Source organism: Callorhinus ursinus, unplaced genomic scaffold (genome assembly GCF_003265705.2).
Source record: "Callorhinus ursinus isolate GAN/ISIS: 27379988/994484 unplaced genomic scaffold, GSC_fseal_2.0 scaffold66, whole genome shotgun sequence".
NCBI lineage: Eukaryota > Metazoa > Chordata > Mammalia > Carnivora > Otariidae > Callorhinus > Callorhinus ursinus.
The window spans coordinates 2480951-2501028 of record NW_027397128.1 but is presented as its reverse complement, the minus strand read 5'-3'; the positions used below and the strand labels follow the sequence as shown (position 1 = coordinate 2501028).

The 20078-nt window shown below is 38.4% G+C and overlaps 1 protein-coding gene across 8 annotated transcripts in view; it reads right to left on the bottom strand.

The window, feature by feature from the left end:
• Positions 1-315: 315 nt before the first annotated feature.
• Positions 316-20078, bottom strand: part of HEPH (hephaestin) — an 86528-nt gene continuing 66765 nt past the window's right edge. For 7 of the 8 annotated variants that reach the window (XM_073885827.1, XM_073885825.1, XM_073885830.1 and 4 more), the window contains 6 exons: positions 18696-18802; positions 17505-17730; positions 14562-14701; positions 13508-13670; positions 10464-10508; positions 316-8033 (listed from right to left, as the gene is read on the bottom strand). In XM_073885827.1, coding sequence (XP_073741928.1) covers positions 7801-8033; positions 10464-10508; positions 13508-13670; positions 14562-14701; positions 17505-17730; positions 18696-18802 — 914 coding nt within the window. In that variant the 3' untranslated portion in view covers positions 316-7800. The remainder of the gene's footprint in view (positions 8034-10463; positions 10509-13507; positions 13671-14561; positions 14702-17504; positions 17731-18695; positions 18803-20078) is intronic. The other variant, XM_073885829.1, reaches the window with a different exon arrangement.

Here is a 20078-nt window from a genome sequence, read left to right as displayed (position 1 = left end):
TAATATTCTTAGTTGATGTTTTTTTTTTTTTTTCTTTTAACATTTTGAATATATCATCACACTCTCCTGGCCTACAAAGTTTCTGAAAAGAAATTCACTAATAGTCTTATGGGGCTCCCTTTTATGTGATATTTGACAAGTCACTTTTCTCTTGCTGCTTTCAAATCCTCTGTTTTTGACATATGACAATTTCATTACAATATGTCTCGGTGTAACCCTTTCCCAGTTCTTATTTGCAGTTTTTTAGGCCTCATGAATTTAGATGTCCATTTGTTTCTTCATGTTTGGGAATTTTTCAGCCACTTATTGCTTTTTTCTTTTAAGATTTTATTTATTTATTTGACAGAGGGAGACACAGCGAGAGAGGGGACACAAGCAGGGGGAGCAGGGGAGGGAGAAGCAGGCTTCCCACGGAGCAGGAAGCCCGACATGGGGCTCGATCCCAGGACCCTAGGATCACGACCTGAGCTGAAGGCAGACGCTTAACGACTGAGCCACCCAGGCGCCCCAGCCACTTATTGCTTTAAATTAGCACTATGTCCTTTCATTTTTTCCTCTCCTTCTTGGGATGCTATGATGTGTATTTTGTTTTTCTTAATAATATCCCACAAGCCCCACAGGCTTTCTTCACTCATTATTTTTCATCTTCTTTTTTTCTTTGTGCTCCTCTTACTAAAAAATTTCAAATGACCTATCTTCAGGTTAATTGAGTCTGACTTCTGCTTGGTTGAGTCTGTTCTTATGCTCTCTATTGAATTCCTCAGTGTAGTCACTTTATTTTTCAGGTCTATGAATTCTTTGTGTTTGTTTTTTGTTTATATTTCTTTAACTTATTATTTTGTTCATGTATTATTTTTTCAAGATTTGTTTAGTTGTTCACTTTTGCAGTTTGTTGGACTCTTTAAGAGGATTATTCTGAGCTGTCAGATAGTTTTTAGATCTCCATTTTTTAAGGCTCAGTTATAGAAGCTTTATTAATTTCTTTTAGTGGCTCAATTTTTACTTGATTCTTCATAATCCCTGTATCCTTGCATTGTTATTTTCTCATTTGAATAAGCAGTCTCCTCTTCCAGAACTTACAGGTTAACTTCAGCAAGGAAAGGCCTTCACAAGTAAGCTTTGCTTGAGGTACTGAATGAGTCAGTTGGTAGCATCCATCGGCAGTCAGTGTTTATTATCAGTGTTTGTAGTTGGGTGAGGCCAGCTTTGGAGGCAGGACTGGGCTCTACAGTTGGGTAGGTCTGCTGGCTGAGCTCAACATTGAAGCATGGGCACTGGGTGGGTTTCTTGGTTTCAGGCTTGTTTGGTTTTGTAGTCAAGTGGGGACACTAGCTGGGCTCTGTAGTTACCTTTGTGTGAGTGATATTGAAGGCTGTGTTCAGTAATCAGGCATTGCTGTTGGTTGGGCTACATGGCTCGGCAAGGCTAATAACAGTGCTCACAGGGTCACTATGTAGGCTCCCTAACTACACAGGTTTAGAGACTATGCTCAACAACTGGACAGAATAATCCAACAATACATTTAAAAAAATCATTCACCATGATCAAGTGGGATTTATTGCTGGTATGCAAGGGTGGCTCAATATTTGCAAATCACTCAATAAGATACATCATATCAATAAGAGAACTAATGAAAATCAAATGATCATTTCAATAGATGCAGAAAAAGCATTTTACAAAGTACAACATACATGCATTCTAAAAGCTCTCAACAAAGTAGGTTTAGAGGAAACATACCTCAACATAATAAAGGGCATATATGAAAAAATCCATAGCCAACATCATACTCAGTGAGAAAAATTGAGAGCTTTTTCCCTAAGGTCAGGAACAAGACAAGGATATCTATTTTTACCACTTTTATTTAACATAGTACTGGAAGTCCTAACCACAGCAATTAGATTTTTTAAAAAGGCAACCAAATCAGTAAGGAGGAAGTAAAACTTTCACTATTTGCAGATGACATGATGCTTTATATAGAAAACCCTAAAAATCTCCCCCCACACAAAACCTACTAGAACTGATAAATGAACTCAGTAAAGTTGTAGGGTATAAAATCAATGTGCAGAAATCTGTTTTAGGGGAGCCTGGGTGGCTCAGTTGGTTAAGTGTCTGCCTTCAGCTCAGGTCATGATCTCATCATTCTAAGATTGAGCCCCATGTCCAGCTTTTTGCTCAGGGGGGAGTCTGCTTCTCCCTCTCACTCTCCCTCTGTGCTCTCTCTCTCTCTTTCTCTCCCTCAAATAAATAAATAAAATTTTTAAAAAAGAAATCTATTGTATTTCTATATGCTAATAACGAAATAGCAGAAAGAAAAAATGAGAAAACAATCCCATTTACAATTGCACCAAAAATAATAAGATACCTAGAAATAAACCTAACCAAAGAGGTAAAAAGATCTGTATTCTGAAAACTATAAAACATTGATGAAAGAAATTGAAAACTACACAAAGACATGGAAAGACATTCCATGCTCATGAATTGGAAGAACAAATATTGTTATAATGTTTATACTACCCAAAGCAATCGACACATTTAATGCAATTCTTATCAAAATGCCACCAGCATTTTTCACAGAGCTAGAACAAACAATCCTATAATATGTATGGAACCACAAAAGATCCTAAATAGCCAAAGCAGTTTTGAAAAAGAAAAAAAGCTGTAGGCATCACAATTCCAGACTTCAAGTTATATTACAAAGCTGTAGTAATCAAAACAGTGTGGTACTGGCACAAAAATAGACAGATCAATGGAACAGAATAGAAAACCCAGAAATAAGTCCACCATTGTATGGCCATATAATCTTTGGCAAAGCAGGAAAGAATATCCAACGAGAGGTAACACACTCTCTACAACAAATGGTATTGAGAAAACTTGTCAGCTACATGCAAAAGAAAGAAACTGGACCAATTTCTTACACTATACACAAAAATAAATTCAAAATGTATTAAAGACCCAAATGTGAAACTGAAACCATAAAAATCTTAGAAGAGAGCATATGCAGGAATGTCTCTGACACCAGCTGTGGCAACTTCTTTCTAGATATGTCTCTTGAGGCAAGGGAAACAAAAACAAAAATAAACTATTGAGCCTACTTCAAGACACAAATTTTCTGCACAATGAAGGAAACAATAAAAAAAAGGCAACCTATTGAATAGAAGAAGACATTCACAAATGATATATCTGATAAAAGGTTAATATCCAAAATATATAAAGAACTTACTCAAATCAACATCGAAATACAAATAATCCAATTTAAAAAGGGGCAGAAGACGTGATCGGACATTTCTCCAAGGAAAACACCTAGATGGCCAACAGACACATGAAAGAATGCTCAACATCACTCATCATTAGGGAAATGCAAATCAAAACTATAATTTGATATCACCTTGCACCTATAAAAATGACTAAAATCAACAACACAATAAACAGGTGTTGGTAAGGATGTGGAGAAAAATGGACCCTCATGCACTCATGGTGGGAATGTAAACTGGTGCAGTCACTGTGCAGAACAGTATGGAGGTTCCTCAAAAAGCTAAAAATAGAACTATCCTATGATGCAGTAATCATATTGGTTATTTACCCCCAAAATTACAAAAACACTCATTCAAAGATTTACATGAACCATTATGGTTATAGCAGCATTATTTACAATGGCCAAATTATGGAAGCAGGCCATGTGTCCATGGATAGATATATGAATATTATTCAGCCAAAGAAAATAATAAAATCTTGTCATTTGCAACAACATGGATGGAACTTGAAAGTATAATGCTAATTAAAATATGTCAGTGAGAGAGAGAGAAATATCATATGATTTCACTCATTTATGGAATTTAAGAAACAAAACAAAGGAGCAAAGAAAAAAAAAAGGAAGAGAGAAAAATGCAGAAACAGACTCTTCCCTATTGAGAACAAACTGATGGTTACCAGAGGTGGGGTGGGTGGGATAGGTGAAATAAGTGATGGGGATTAAGGGGTGTGTTTGTCATGATGAGCACTGAGTGATGTATTGAATTGTTGAATCATTATTGTACACTTGAAACTAATAAAACACTATGTCAACTGTACTTGAATTAAAATTAAAATTAAAAAAAATAAAATAAAAACCAAATGTGCAGGGCTGCTGTCTTGTTTCCCTGCCTGAATGGGGTGTTAGAATTGATTCCTCAACTTCCCAGGTTCTCTGGCATGAACTGGGGGCTATGCTCAGCAGTTGGGTAGGGCTGTAAGTTTGCTTTCTTGCTCAGGTGGGGCATTAGAATAAGTTCCATAGTCAGTATGCTAGACACCCAATTCAAGCCGAACTGCCAACTTAGCTCACTGGACAGACAGGGCCACCACTTGGCTCTTCAGATGAGTAGAGCTGTTGGATAGAATCTTTGCTTGAGTACTGCTACAAGTAGGAATAGGGTCCACTGATGTCTAAGTACTGGTTACTACAAATCCAACACCAATTCTATGTCTGTATCTGATCCCCAGTGTTTCAGCCCTGAAGATCTCCCAGTAATCCTCATGAGGTGGGACCTGAGTGGGCCCCCCAGGAAACATCACAACTCTGGGATAACTAGATGTTCACTTTGCACTCTTTTCTTCCACTGGAAAAAACATAGGCCCAGAGAGGTCCTCTCCATGGGACACTGTGCCAGACTGGCCTAGTTGCGATATGGGCAAAATGAAACTGCTCTTTTTATCATTCCTTTTTTTAAGTAGGCTCTAGGCCAATGTGGGGTCCTGGCATAATTTTATGTTCCAGTAACAATGTAATTTTCAGAGACTTTGTTGTGGTATTTTGTTTTGTTTGGTTTCTCTGGTGCTTCTGTTGATCACTGACAGAGCCACTTATTTTCTCTGGGTAGTGAAAGGGATTCTCCAGCTTGCAGCAAAAGAGTGCTTCCTGGGCTGGGCAGCTTGTTATGTTGAGATTCCCCTTGCAGGTCCTTCCCAATGCCTAAATAAGAAAGGGGGGTCTCTGGCCAAAAGAGATGATGACCGGCTTTCCTGGCTACTCGATGTCAGCAGGGATCCACCTCAATCTCTCTTTGTGCCTCTAGGTCCATCTGGGGTTTTCATTAGGATTCCTCTTTGATCTTGGGCTGTGTTCTGCTAGGTTGGGTGTTAGGAAGATGCCCAGTTGCTTTGTTGCTCTGTTCTTTTCCAGATTGCCTTCTCCTTTTCATCTTTTTTATTCCTTCTATTGTCTCTTTTATTATTTACAGTGCTTATCTCTAAAGAGAGATGTTTGTGGCATCTCATCTGAACTGTAAGCCTAACTTATATTTTTAAACATCATTTTTCTGCATGAAGAACAAAATGTAAGGGGCTAAATTAGATGCGAGGAGTGTGATCAGGAGTCTACCACTCTAGTCCAGGTAAAAGATGGTTGTTTTTTTTATACTGGGTGGTAGTAGTAAAGATAGAACAAATTAATCAGTTACAGCAATTTAGGAGACAAAACAGGCAAGACTCACCAATATGTTGACTTTGGGGTTTTCTGGCTTGATCAACTGAATGAATGGAAGTGTCACTTAATTGTCAAAAACATCTCCTACATCCCCACTGGGAGCAAACCCACCATAAAAATACATCCCTTTTTGAAATACATGGGCTTAGGTTTACATTTCCTGATCTGAAGCAGGGTTACACACTCAGAAGAAATGTAACCCCATTCCACCTACTTCTTCCTTGTCTCATATTCATGACCATGACCAAGCAAACAACCTCCCAGTTGCATGCAAATCATAGCTATTAACTATAGAGTCCCCAGTGTGCACTGGGGTTTCAATATCCTCCACATTTAACAATAGGACAAAAAGTTTTGCTGTTAAGGGGTATTGATTATGCAATGGCTTAAATACGCTATCATTTGATTTTATAACTAGCAATTTAAACTTTCCATCATTTTCTTCCTCTGTTATGTGTCTGTGATTTCCAGTAAAGGTGTCCAGAAATCACTCACTGACCGCTGTAAGCCAAGATAAATAATAAGCTCTGGACTGTGTTTTCTCCTTCAACCTTCAACATTATATGGCAACTGAATACCATCCTGGGGGGTTTCTACATTTGATCTGCAAAGGATACCTAAGTAGGGAGACAGGTTGTCTAAGAAGACAGGAAAATTGCAGTCAATGGAAGTTTCCATGATATACCAGAATGAAAACAGGTATTTGGAGTCAAACAGATTAAGACATGAATCCTTGCTCAACTTCTAGCTGAATGGCCTTGGGTAAAATTACTCTATCTGATCCTTTGTTTATTCAAATATAAAACAAAGTATCACCCTGATAGAACTAAAACAAGTCAAATGCAATCAGATATTAGATGCTTTTTAAAGTATAAAGCATATTTCAGTTATTATCTTCATTCTGCCTCTATGTCTTCTGTTCTCCTCTTGCCATGTAAAATAGTATTACAGATATTATAGTGAGGGTGGGTCATCTTATTTCATCCCTGCTTTTATATCTTTTTTTAAAAGATTTTATTTATTTATTTGAGAGAGAGAGAATGAGAGATAGAGAGCACAAGAGGGAAGAGGGTCAGAGGGAGAAGCAGACTCCCTGCTGAGCAGGGGGCCCGAGATTCCAGGATCATGACCTGAGCCGAAGGCAGTCGCTTAACCAACTGAGCCACCCAGGCGCCCCCTGCTTTTATATCTTGCCTGTGGTCTCTGACCAAGGTTTCAGAGAGGCATGAACTTACAGGTGACGAGGAATATTGCTTTAGGGTACCCGAGAGAAGGATTCTGTCCTATTAAAAAGCTCCCCAAATTTCAAAAATACCTCTTATACCCCCAAATACCAAGGACCCCATGAGATTTGTGCCCACCTCTCCTTGCCCAGTGGACAAGTTTAAGCCTTGTCTCAGCCCTCTATTTCCATCTAGAAAATTTTCTTAGAATTCAAAATATTTTGGCACCTATGGGTTAAAAGATGATAGCCACCACTCTAAGACACCTTTTCCACTTCTAAAACACAAACACACAGGCTCCACAAATAGGATAAACAGACCCATATTACACTCTCCCCAGTGAGTGCTCTTTGTTTCAATAATGGGCACAAACTCCCAGAGGCCACAGGGATCATTAAAAACACCATGTTCACTCTTATGGTCTTCTACCAAGTAGTTGAATGTATAGGATTTGTTGCCTGAAATATGGAAAGGACACCCAACATTCCCTTTAGTGAAACTGTGCCAGAAACATGGAGGATTAACTTCCTGAGGAGCTTCTGGCTCCAGGGGTTGCAGGTACTCATAGCAACAATATTCCATCTACCCACTTCTCCAAGATAGTTTATTCCTAAGGAGAATCAAAATAAATTTTTGATCTTCAAATCCCCCCCCATCCATTCTCCATCACACCCATTTTCTTAGTCCTTAGTTTAGATGTGGATTATTTTCACAGCTCACTTAACCTTGGTTCGGAGTGAACTTGCCTATGTCCTGAAAAGCAACAGAAACCTAATCAATGAGTTTTACCCTTGGTATCTACTTTGCAAGAAGAATCAGTTATTAGGAATTTCCAGATCTTCCAAGTGTCAGTGGTTGATATAATCCAGCTGCTGAAATTTGTAATATAGGATACGAGGGGATTTTCTTGCCCCAGCTGCCCAAGTGGAGAAAAAAAAAATAAAGAGAAAGAAAGTACATAATTTCCATGTAAATAAATAAATGAATAAATGCTCAGATGAGTCTGATTCCCTCCTCTGCCTCTCTACCATCCATGTGCTTTTGACAGTGGGGTCAGTTAGTAGAGCATGACCTTCTGGGACTGCATTCAAGGTATGCAGTTGCAGGATTCAGCTGTTACTGCTTGAGGGACAGAAGCTTGAAGCTGTCATCCAGGATGGACCTCCTGTTGCGTCGTAGCTTTCTCTGCCGATGCTGGTACCAGACCACACCACTAAGAGCCAGAGCAATGAGCAGGAGAATGACACTCATAGCAATTAAAACAGAAGCCAGCATCTCAATATTCTTCACAGGGATCTGCAAGCCCAGCATCCTCACATTTCCTTCTCCAAAGTCTCTGAGGATTGTTGCTGAAATGGAATAAGAGAAAAATGGGAACCCTGAGGTGGAAAGTACTCTAATGGGGCACGATTTGCAGTCAACTCCTGGGAAAGAAGAAATAACCCCATCAAAACTGAACAGAGGAACTGCTATCCCTAAAAAGACCAGCTGATGAAGACAGATTTATAGGTTACAAAGAATTTGTGTAACCAGATGTCACAGCTGAGAAAGCCCTTAGGAATCACTGAGGTCCTAATTCCCCCATGGAAAGAGCTAAAACTCAGAGTAGAAAGGGCCTTGATATATTTCTTCAAATATATAAAGGCTTGTGATGTAAAAATAATAATAATAAAAATAATTGGATTTGGTTTGCATGTTTCCAGATGATAGAATTGGGAGCAATGAGTAGAATCTTAAGGGAGGCAGTATGACTAAATCATCTAGCTTATCAATGCTCAATTTGACTATTGGACCATGACAACTGCCTGCCACTGTGCTGTCTGGTCTCTCACCTTTTTGGGTCATGATAATACTGATGTCACACTGATCTTTCCAGGTGAAATAATCTGATTGTCTTAGTTCTTGGCATATAGACTTTTGCTGATCTCCAATTAACCCACAGAGTAAAACTCAGAATCAAGCCAGGCATTCCAACTTTCACAATCAGACTCTAACCTGCCTTTTATAGTTTTATCTTCTACTCTTTAGTCACAACTCATTCTTTGTTTCCCAGAGTAAGTGACCTTCTTTCAGGCTCCCAAGACTTTCTGAACACCGTTTCTCCCTCTTCACATTTCTATACCCATCTTAAATGTTACAGGTCTCTGCAAGGCCTTCTTCAATTTAGCTGGGCAGTTAATGGTCCTTTCTTGTGTCCCTAAAGTATCCTTACAGTCTCCTGTTTTATAAAATGGTGATAAGAACCAAACTTAGCTTAGAGGTTTCTTGTGAGATTTAAGTGAGTTAATATTTATGATATTTAGCATAGCACCTGGAAGATAACAAATGCACAATAACTGATAGCTGTTATTTTTTGCACCCCCTCTTTTTTACAATGTATACCAGCAGTGCAATTATTATTTTTGTGTCTCATTCCATATCTAGACACAAAACTCCTGGAGAGTAGTATGTTTCTTACTTGTTTTAGTGTCCCTGGAACTTAGCACATATTTGATAAATATATAAATGAATGAACATTCTTAAAAGAACAGAGATGATGAAATATAATGAGTTCAAATGGAAGCTGGAAAACATCTTAGTTCTGAGTTTACATTCTACCACTTAACTCCTTTTGTAACCTTGGACAAATTTCCTTCTATCTCTATTTCTCACGTACAAAAATATTGGGTTTTATTAGACCACAGTTTTTGAGGTTTTTTTCCCCATTGTGGAACCTTTCTTATAAGTAAGAGCTTATGAGTATGTATATACATAGAAGTATGTATTATGTATATCCAAATATACACACAAAATATGTATATACACACCAATATATATGTGTGTATATATACAAATTCCAACTCTCACAATCAGGCTCTAACCTGCCTTTTTTGGTTTTATCTTCTACTCTTTAGTCACAATAACTCATTCTTTGTTTCCCAGAGTAAGTGACCTTCTTTCTATATATACAAATACACACACACACATATGTGTGTGTGTGTGTGTATATATATATATATATATATGTATGTATATGAATGTATGTATGCCATTCCCATTCCACTCTCTCAGCCTCACTTTACCTTACCCCAATCCTTCCAGGACATACCCTAGTCCCCTGATTGACAGTTTATAAGTTTCTTAGGGAGATCATTAGGACTTTTTCAAACATAACTGAAAAAAATCACCAGATTCAACTGATGATCTCTAACATCCCTTCTAGCTCTCATAACTTTCTGAGTCTTTCTCAGTCCAGGTACAAATGGTGTGGGGGAGAGTGAAAGCACTATTTGGACCTAGTTTAGGTAGGACAAGAATTTCTACTTTTTTGAAGGGCAGAAATGGCTGGTTCCAAAGAGTCAACTATTTGGTATTCCAAAGATACAAGAATAAAAATAGCTGATGCAGACTGTATGTATGGTATTTGTACTAGTTTCATACTGTCTCTGTGAGTAGTTTATGTCTGTGTTACAGCTCCTTTATGTCCAACTCAGTGAAACTCTGAATTTTCTTCCCCCTCACACATTAGGTGGGAAGCTAAGAATGTAACCTTCAACTGGGGATGGGGCTGTTTTCCTCAACTTAGGAGGTTGGGAGTGGGGGGCAGAGACTAAACCTGCTTAGAGAAGTTGAACCTTGGGTTCCTGGCTTTTGAAGTCTTACAGAAATCTCAGAATGCTTCCTGCTAGTATTATAGTCCACCTTTTGGTCAGTGAATTTCATCTTCTAGAGGCACTACACCTCCCCCCACCAAGTACATACTACATACAACTACCCAGTTTGTGCATTATTCTCCTTACCCTTTCCAATCTCTTTGGTGATGGTGGCGATAGTGCTTAGGTGTTCTGGAAAAAAAAAAAGTTAGTTAGCTTTGTTATTATTCTTACCAATCCACAGGTTTGTTGTGGGTATTGGCATTGGTTAGAGGAATTTCTCTGTGGTATCCTAAGCAAATGAAGGTACCTAGAATTAACTACCTTATTGTCAAAGTCAATATTGGTATATGGATTTGATTTTGCGTACTGATAAAAATATAAGCAAAAACATAGGCTTCGGAGTCCAAAAGGTAAGTCACCCCTCTGCCATTATGTACATATTTATGGGTACTTCTTATCCACATTCTTGTTTTCTTTGTCACCCTTTCCTACTTTCCCTTCAGGAAATTTCTGTTCCTTTTCAAAACGACATCCCTACATATTCAAACTCTTCTCAAACACTTCTTCTTCTTCTTCTTCTTCTTCTTCTTCTTCTTCTTCTTCTTCTTCTTCTTCTTCTTCTTGCTTTAATGAGGCTGAGCTCTTCTCTGAGCACTGTGTTTCCTTTATATCCTCTCAATACTGGTTTGAGATAATTATTCCTCCCCCTTTTTTGTGGTATATATCTATCTCATTTAAGGCTTATATTATTTGGCTAAAAAACCCACAACCATTTTGTGTCACTGTCACCTGGTAGTTATTTTCATTCATGGAATGAATTTGGTACCTGGCACAGTCTTCTTCTTCCTCAATTCCCACCATTCACCCCTCAAGCTTCACAGTTTCTAGAACTTTTAACTCCAACAACTTTTACATCTACTCTTATTCTATCAACACCTCCCATGGTCACATTGGACTTATTATTCAGAACTGCTCCATCTCAGAAATATAAAATCTAACAACATCCTCCTATTCCTTCAATGCTTTAATGCTATTTATTCCATTTAACCTGTTATCCTCACTTCATAAAGATCTCCAGTTCCTGGATCCTCCCATTTTTCCCAAACTATTAGCTTCGTCCTCTCTTCCCCCCACCCCTTTCCTGGTCTGGCTAGACTCTATGGTCTATCACTTCAACTACTAACTTACCAGAAGTGTTATAATCATCCATCGAAAACCATAGTAACTATGTTTTCCCCGTGTTTTGTCTGATTTGTTGAATATTGGTGGAGAAAAATCATGTTGTAAATATCAGTATTCTTTGTGTCAAACTTTAGGCCCTCAGTGTTGCCTGCCAATAATTAATTTATTTTCCATCATTCAGAGTAAATTTTGTTTTCCCATCTCCTGGAGTGGTTATTTCAAACTTTAGCCCATTCTCTTCAATTCCTTATCCTACCAACTATCCTTCACTCTCAGTAGATGACTCTGTCTCCTCTCTCACAAATGAAGCAGAGACTATAAAACAGAAATATTCTTTCTGACAAGACCCTCACCCAAACTTACACACTGATCATTTTCTTTTCTGTCTTTTCTCCCCTTTTAGTAAATAAACAAACAAAAACTTACTCCAGTCTAATTTTTCATTTTAGCTCCAGTTTTCATTCCCTGTTTCCTCATCAGGAACCTTGTTTCAACAATTAGTCCTTTCTTCCCTATCTGTCTTCAACTATTTCCTCTGGTTTGCCAGTTAGCACATATGTAGTTGGAGCAATATTGAATTAGACTATTGTGATGTATAAACAAACCCAAAAGCAAATAGGTGAGCTTTATGGGCTGGCTCCTTGTCAGAGATATGGGCTATCCTTAGTCATGGAAGTTCTCTGATCATATGTATTGTGATAGTCTGTTGTTTATTAAATGGTCCAGATTTTGGATGACTCATCATAGACAGATAAAACCTGTTGTCTTCCATCTATAGCACATTTTTTAAAGCTTTTATTTATTCATTTGAGAGAGAGAGAGAATGAGTGGGTGGGGGGAGGCAGAGGGAGAGGGAGAAGCAGACTTCCCAGTGAACAGGGGGCCCAACATGGAGCTCGATCCCAGGTCCTTGGGATCACGACCTGAGCCAAAGGAGATGCTTAACCAACTGAGACACCCAGGCACCCCGAATCTATAGCATCTTGATGACACATCAATTCATCACTTGACTTTCGTTCTAAAGACTGAGAAAATACCACAAAGAATTCTGTGGACCTATCTGGGTAGTAAGGAATAGTACTAGAGTAGTAGTAGAAGTAGTAGTACTAGAGTTGAAGCCACAATTTAGCACTATGGGTTACTAGAGAACAAAGCTTTTCAAAGATACAGGATATCATAATGGACAATTTCTCTTTCCCTGGGGGTAAATAGCAGAGTTGTATTCTCTACCCTGGCTTACTAAGCTATTTGAATACCCAAAGACATTTTCAAACTTTCTATTTCTGCTGATAGAGTGCCAATGACTGGAAATCCTAGACTCAGGTCAAGAGGCTCTTAAACAATTAATGACCCAAAGACACAAAGTTCATGGCAGCCTAATCTTCTATGTTCTTGGTGATGAACAACAACTGAGTGGTAAAGAAATTACCCCAGCAATTCACTATCCATACAAAAATATAAGACAAACCCTTTTTTTTCACCCTTCACATATTTCTGGGATAAGCTATAATTGAAGGCCAATATCTCCATCTAGCTTTAGACCAACTTGTTCCAAGACAGAAAGAACTTTTTCACAAATCAATTAAGAGGTGACTATTAGAATTATATTTATTCTTTTTTTAAAAGAAAGAACTTATTTGCAAAATTTCTTGAAATAGCACCTCTAATGAATCATAAAATAATAAATTTATATCCAAATGAAATATATTTCAAAGGAAGCATATCTATGGTAAGCATCAATGTATAGAGCTTAGCGAGTTTCAGGCTGGGTCAACCAATGTGAAATCAAAAAATAGGTGTCAAAGTAATTAGGAAGGGGCAGGAACAAGGGGGCAATGGAGAATGAGAAATATTAGTTGGGAGAACACCTGGGTGGGGCCTGTTCTGTCTTAAATCCTGGTTCTTCTGGGAGAAAGACAGGTGCAAGGGATTTCTAGGGATTAACTGGTTCCTGTAGGCTACATAAAGTGTTTGAAGATTTCCAGTCTTGAGAAATTAGACCTTACCTCTTTGGGATAAAACAGTAAAGAGGGTCTCCATACCAGCATGGACATGATCAGAAACATGGCAGTGCATCAACCATGTCCCAGGGTTGCTGGCTACCATCTCCACAACCTCAAAGGTTCCTGGGAACAGATCCACCACATCTGCCCGGTAGCTCTCTCCATTCTGTAATCAATATTGGGAATAGGGGAGAGGAAATAAAGGGTAAAGAGATAATCTCAGAGCTTATAGGGGCTAAAAAGCTTGGATGTCTCAATCAGGGACATGGGACTCCAAGATTCATAGATCAGAGAGCAGCTTAAAGAGTCCACCTTATCCATCTTCCCTATAAACCCACCCACACAAACTGAATCAACAGAGGAGACCCTTTCTTCCTACTTTTTCTTAAAGTGTCCCAAAGTAAAAGACATTCCATCTTCCTTTGGGGGATAAAACTAATATCACCATACTTTTCAGCAGGCTGACATCTGGGGAATCTGGCTTAAGCCTTGACTCCTAGGAAGGAACCACATATTTCCTTTAGAAATTGAACTCAATTTAGTTTCCTCTCCATGCTATCACTTTTATCACATTTCTATAACTTTATTTCTATATTAATGCCTTCAACTCTGCTCCCTTTCCCTAAGACTAAATCTTCTTTTTCAAAATCTGCATGTTGTTCCATGTAGCTCCTGAATTGAAGTTCCTTTTATAACTGATTAAGAACTTTCATAGATTCTGAGATATCGCTCTGAAATTTCTTGCTCTTAGGATCACTGTTCACTATCTCTCCAGTCCTTGTCAGGTATCCAATTACATTGATTTCTTTAACCTACTTACACCATAAATGAGCTACTCATTTCTTCTATACTAGAAGGAAAAGCTAAGGACTAGAGGGAAGTGACTGACCCTGGAATACACAGCCAAACTAGAATTTCCAGCTCAATTCTCCATGTACAAGACCTCTCCCCTTTTAACTAACATCTTCTTCCTTAAGAAGTTGTTCTCTTCTTCCTTAATGACTCTCAAAGCATTCCTCTAATCATTCTTGAGGTACTCAGCCCTTTTCTTACTCACCCGATATAGGAAGCTCTCTGCATGGAAGTGGACAGTGTGGAGGTCAATATCTTGGCCCATGCCCAGCATGTACCAGGCCACTCGTTCTCCTTGGTACATGGTAAGACCCCCGAGGTTGCTGTAGAGCTTTCCATTAATGGCTGTAAAAAAGAAAAAGTTTCATTTCTCTCATTTTGACTTACCATTGCCACTTTCTTAAAGATAATTCCTATCATGTCTGATGATAGCAATAACTTCTTTTTTTTTTGTCATGTTAGTCACCATACAGTACATCATTAGGTTTTTTTGTAGTGTTTCATGATTCATTATTTTCATATAACACCCAGTGCAATAGCTTCTTAACTTCTTTAATCTCTATTCTATTTCCCTCCCTTCAGTCTATCTCACACTGGTATTATCAGAGTGGTCTTTCTAAATAACTAATCTGACCATGTCATTCTACTGTTTAAAATATTGTAATAGCTCTCTCCTGCATAAAAAATCAAGACCACGGCTCCCTAGTTCACCCAACAAGGGCCTTCAAAATAAAATCCCAAACCACCTTCCCGTGCTCATCTCTCATTATCTAAAATATTTATTCCAATTAGGGTGTTTTATTCATCATCCCTCATATGTCCCCATATGCATGTTCTTTGTGTCCATGCTCATGCTTCTGATCTTTACCCTATATCCTGCCTTCTTTTATCCATCTTTTCAAAGCCCAGTCAGAACTTCCCCTTATCCAAGAACACTTCCTTGATCTAGCTCCTCTTAGTACTTCTCATTCCCTTCACTTCCTTCTACCTCTGAGCCCCTCCAAGATTGTTTGTACCACTATTTGGAACTCACCAGAAACTCCCTTCTACACTTACTTATCTTTTAATTTGTGGAAGCTCATATCCCCAACTAGACTATAGGTTCCTAGTAAGCAGGAAATGAATGTATGTACTATACTAATATAGTTTCCTTGTATTCTTCAGAGCACCCAGCAGACACATGAGCTTACAATATATGCTAAATAAAAAGAATTTGTCATGTTCTTGGGCTTAATAATGATATTAATGCATGGGCCTCATTATCTGTTTCTTCCCAGGCCACATCCTATGCTCTAAAGACAACAAATTACCCATAAGCCATGTTAATTCACATCATCAGGACTATGTCCAGGATACATTCTTGTACCCCACATGTTCTCATGGAGGGGAAGTAATTTTTACTCTACACTCCAAGAGGGGAAATAATGGAAGGAAAATTTATAGCCTCTCTCTGTATTTACCCCAACTAATTGTGAATTTGGAAAAAAAAAACTAAAAATGGTCAACTCCACCCCCTCTGAATCTTCTGTCTCTTGAATCAGTCTGACCACATAAAGGAATGCAAATGGATTTACTATGCCATTACAGAGAAGATTCTACCCCTGCAAAGGAGAGGGCTATTGTTTATTTATGTCAATGTCAGGGTAGAAAATCCATCCACTGCAGGGGTAATATTAGCAAGTCCATTTAGTTTCAGAAATAAATTCAGTTTTCCGATTAGCTTTCTTAATAAGCTCACACTTGATCTTAAGAATCTCTATCTTTTTTACAATTTTAATTGGCTGAGGAATCTGGAAGAGAAGGGAAAATATATTATTTATTTTCCCTCAGACCCCAACATTACCTATCTACAGTAATACCATTCAGAAAGAACTCAACAAATACCTGATAAATAAGTAGATGAACTGATACCTGAAGGGTTTAGATGAATGAACACATAAACAGATAGAAATGGGCATTAACCAAACAACTGGGCACTAACAAGGTCTATCTGTGCCCCAATTCTCCTTTTCTCCTGGGCAAATTATTTCTCTGATTTGACGGGAACTAAAAAGTTCACATTGTTCATTTTGTGAATCTTCTATTCCAATGTGAATCACTTATATCTCCATCAAGGGGAAATAGCTAAAATCTATGTGACAATGAAATACTAATTTTGAGTTCCATTGGAGTCACTATCAAAGCTACACCTCATCCTCAGGTCAGGTCAAAGAAATATTGCACTAGAAAGAATGGTGAGAAATCACTTCATACATTTCATTATATTTAAGTTCTCACTCAGATTTTCTCTTGTTTGTGAAATGATACACAGATCTCTGAAACAAAGGATGGCTTGGATGTACAATTTCCTTCCAAAATTCATCCCAGCATCAAAAAGCTCTTCATTGTATGTAATATAAATCCAGCATTCTATACTCTGAGGCTCTCTCCTCCAATGCTTCTATCTGTAAATTGAAACTTTGTTTTGAAAATACACTAAAAGACGGGTGCCTGGGTGGCTCAGTTGGTTAAGCGACTGCCTTCGGCTCAGGTCATGATCCTGGAGTCCCGGGATCGAGTCCCACATCGGGCTCCCTGCTCAGCAGGGAGTCTGCTTCTCCCTCTGACCCTCTTCCCTCTCGTGCTATCTGTCTCTCATTCTCTCTCTCTCAAGTAAATAAATGAAATCTTTAAAAAAAAGAAAATATACTAAAAGACAAGCTGTCTTTCATCTGTCTATATTGGAATCTATTGAGAAAGTAGATCCCAGATCCGTAGTGGTAAAGAAATAAGATGATATTGAGAGACTAAACTTAGGATTTTGAAGCAGAGGGGCCATAAGCAGCCAACTCACCAGATAACATTGAGGGTCATAAATCTCCATATTCCTTTCCTAGTGTGTTAAAATATGTTGGTGTCACTACAACTTTACAGAGTCAGCCTCTTGCTTTATGGGCACCTGATCTAATGTGGACTGCTTATCTGCTTTGTGTATATAAATGTACAATAGTAAGAGACAGTTCTTCTAATTTATTCACTTACCACCTTCCTACCTTCCTTCCCATCCTTTCAAGAACTATGCTCCCTTAGGTAGTGATGGGCCTATCATATACCCCCATGCAACTAGTGGGGAGTTCTTTGGAAAAGGGATATGTTCTTTTCTACAGACCATGCATTTTATTGCTCTCCAGAAAAGTCTCATCTTGTAGGTTAACACGGCCTGGCTCTTGGGGCCCATGGGCTGCTACATTCTCCTCCAGATACCAAGACTGGTTCTCATCAAAGATCAAGAATAACAAGGCAAATTCTCGGTCCATGTCATTACGTCCTCCATAGGGCTCCAGGGTTCCCTTTCGGCAGATGGTCAAGGGTCCAATCAGGCCACTATACATGTCCTGAGAATGGGGAAAAGGAGGATATAGTAAAAAAAATGGAGTTGTTCCTGGGTAGCAGTGCTCTACAGGGTGCAAGGCTGACATCCAAGTCTACTGTGTTCAGCACTTTATCATAATGTCTTACATTTATAAGGTATATATTTACCTCCACTATGTTATCTGAATTCATTCTCATAACCATCTTGGGACACAGGTTAGATGTACTATCCAACTTATTACTTTAGCTAGGCTGGCCTATCCATTGATCACCAAACCCACAAGGCACTTTCACTACCCAGTACTTTTCCTCATGCTTTTTTTTTTCTTCCTGTAATGCCTTTTCCTCTGCCATATACCTTATCTTATGGTATACTGCTATTTAGATTTCAAGGTTTAAAGTACATGCAACTTCCATTGTGGTGCCTTCTCCAGGTTCCCTTTAAGCATCTCCTCCAAGCAGAAGTAATCACTCTCTCATGGATCCCCCCATAGCACTTTCTATCATATGGTTTTCAAGGATCCTTCAAGATATATGTATCTTTACATTTTTATCATCCAAAGCACCAAGTAAAATGCCTAAAATGTAGTAGTCTTTCAATAAATGATTGCTGACAGCTGACTGAATGGTTGCCAAGATAGATAAACTCATTTCCCAGATGAGGAAACAGGGAGATAATGACTCATCTATAGTCACTCCAAAGACAAGAGTGAACCAAATTTGGGGCTAAAACTCGAATTTCTTGACAACCAATCCTAGGCTTTTTAAATGAGAGCATATTGACTTATAGGATCCAAGACAAAGAAACAAAGAAGAAAACCCTTAGGGACAAATATGTGGTGCTACCTATTCCTTTCATTCCTTCTTCTGCCTATTAAAATAAACCCCATATTTGAGGAATTTTCCCCAAACTCTGGGCTCCAGTATTTCAGGGCTGGGCTCTGTCCATTTACGGGACTCACCTCCAGGAAACCAATATTGTCTTTACCTTGATGGGATCCACTGCAGAATAATAGATCCAGGAAACACAAGCAGAATCATTGGGCCCTGGGCCAGACCTTTCTGGGATGTTCCATTGGTAAGTGAGAACCTCACCTAGGAAGGGTAATAGGGATTACCAGTTGGGCCATGTAAATTTTTTTCCCAATTCTCAGGTGCCCCAAAATACTGTGATGGGTGAGTCTCAAGACCTTTAAGATCTTTTCCCATTATTTCCATACCAGTCTCCATTTTATTTTTGTGACTCTGCTTTTCTCCCTCCTGAGACACCTCCAACCTCTCTTCTACTATCACTATCTTTAAAAGCCCAGGTCCAATCCTCTGGTAAAGGAGTTCTGATACTGTTCTCTCTGCTTAAAATGTCCTCCCTCCTTCCTTTTTTGGCTCTGCTTTTTTCTTCTTTTCCTGCTGCTGCTTCCTATATTCAGCTGTTTCCTCAAGGCTCTGTCTCTAGTCCCCTTCTTCCTTTCTCCATACTCTCTCTATGGAAGATCAATTATGATCTATGTATTGGTGACTCATAAATACTTAACCAGACCTCCCTTGCCATTAAGCTCCCATCTGAATTTTTTTTAATTAGATACTGGGCATCTATCTTTTGAAGATTGTCCTGACAACACATCAAAAACTAAAATTGTTCTGAATTCACCTCCCTCCTTTGAAAACATAACCTGTTAATTTAATCTGTGTTCCCAGTATCTAATAATGACATCAAAACCCTTCTCCTTACCCAGACTCAAAACTTTAGTTTTCTTTGTCTTCCCACCTTTACACACTCCATATGCAACCAAATAGTAAGTTCTATTGATTATACCTCTACAATACATTGTATTGCTATGCTAATATTCTTCCAATTCCCAATATTACTGCCATAGTATAGACCCTTATTTTCTCAAATGGACTATTACAAACGCCCCTAACATGTTTCTCTGCCTCCAAGTTTTGTCCTCTCCAATCCATTTTCTAACTAATGCCATATTAATTTTTATAAGTTTTATTGAGATATAATTTGCATATCATACAACTCACCCATTTAAAGGTTTTTAGTATATTCACAGGATTTTGTAACATCACCACAATCAATTTTTAAAAGATCATTACCACTAAAAAAAAAAATCTCTTCACTCTTTAGCCATCATTCTCTAATCACCCACTCATGCAAGCCCTGGACAACCACTAACCCACTTTATGTCTCTATAGATTTGCCCATTTTTTTAGTATTTTATACAAATTCAATTATACAGGATGGATGTCAGCAAAGTGATAGACTAAGGAGGTCTTAATGCTAATTTCTTCCCACAATAACAACAAAAATAAGGAAAATAAAGAATAAACAACTATATACCCACAAAAATAGCTCTAAGAAGGCTTC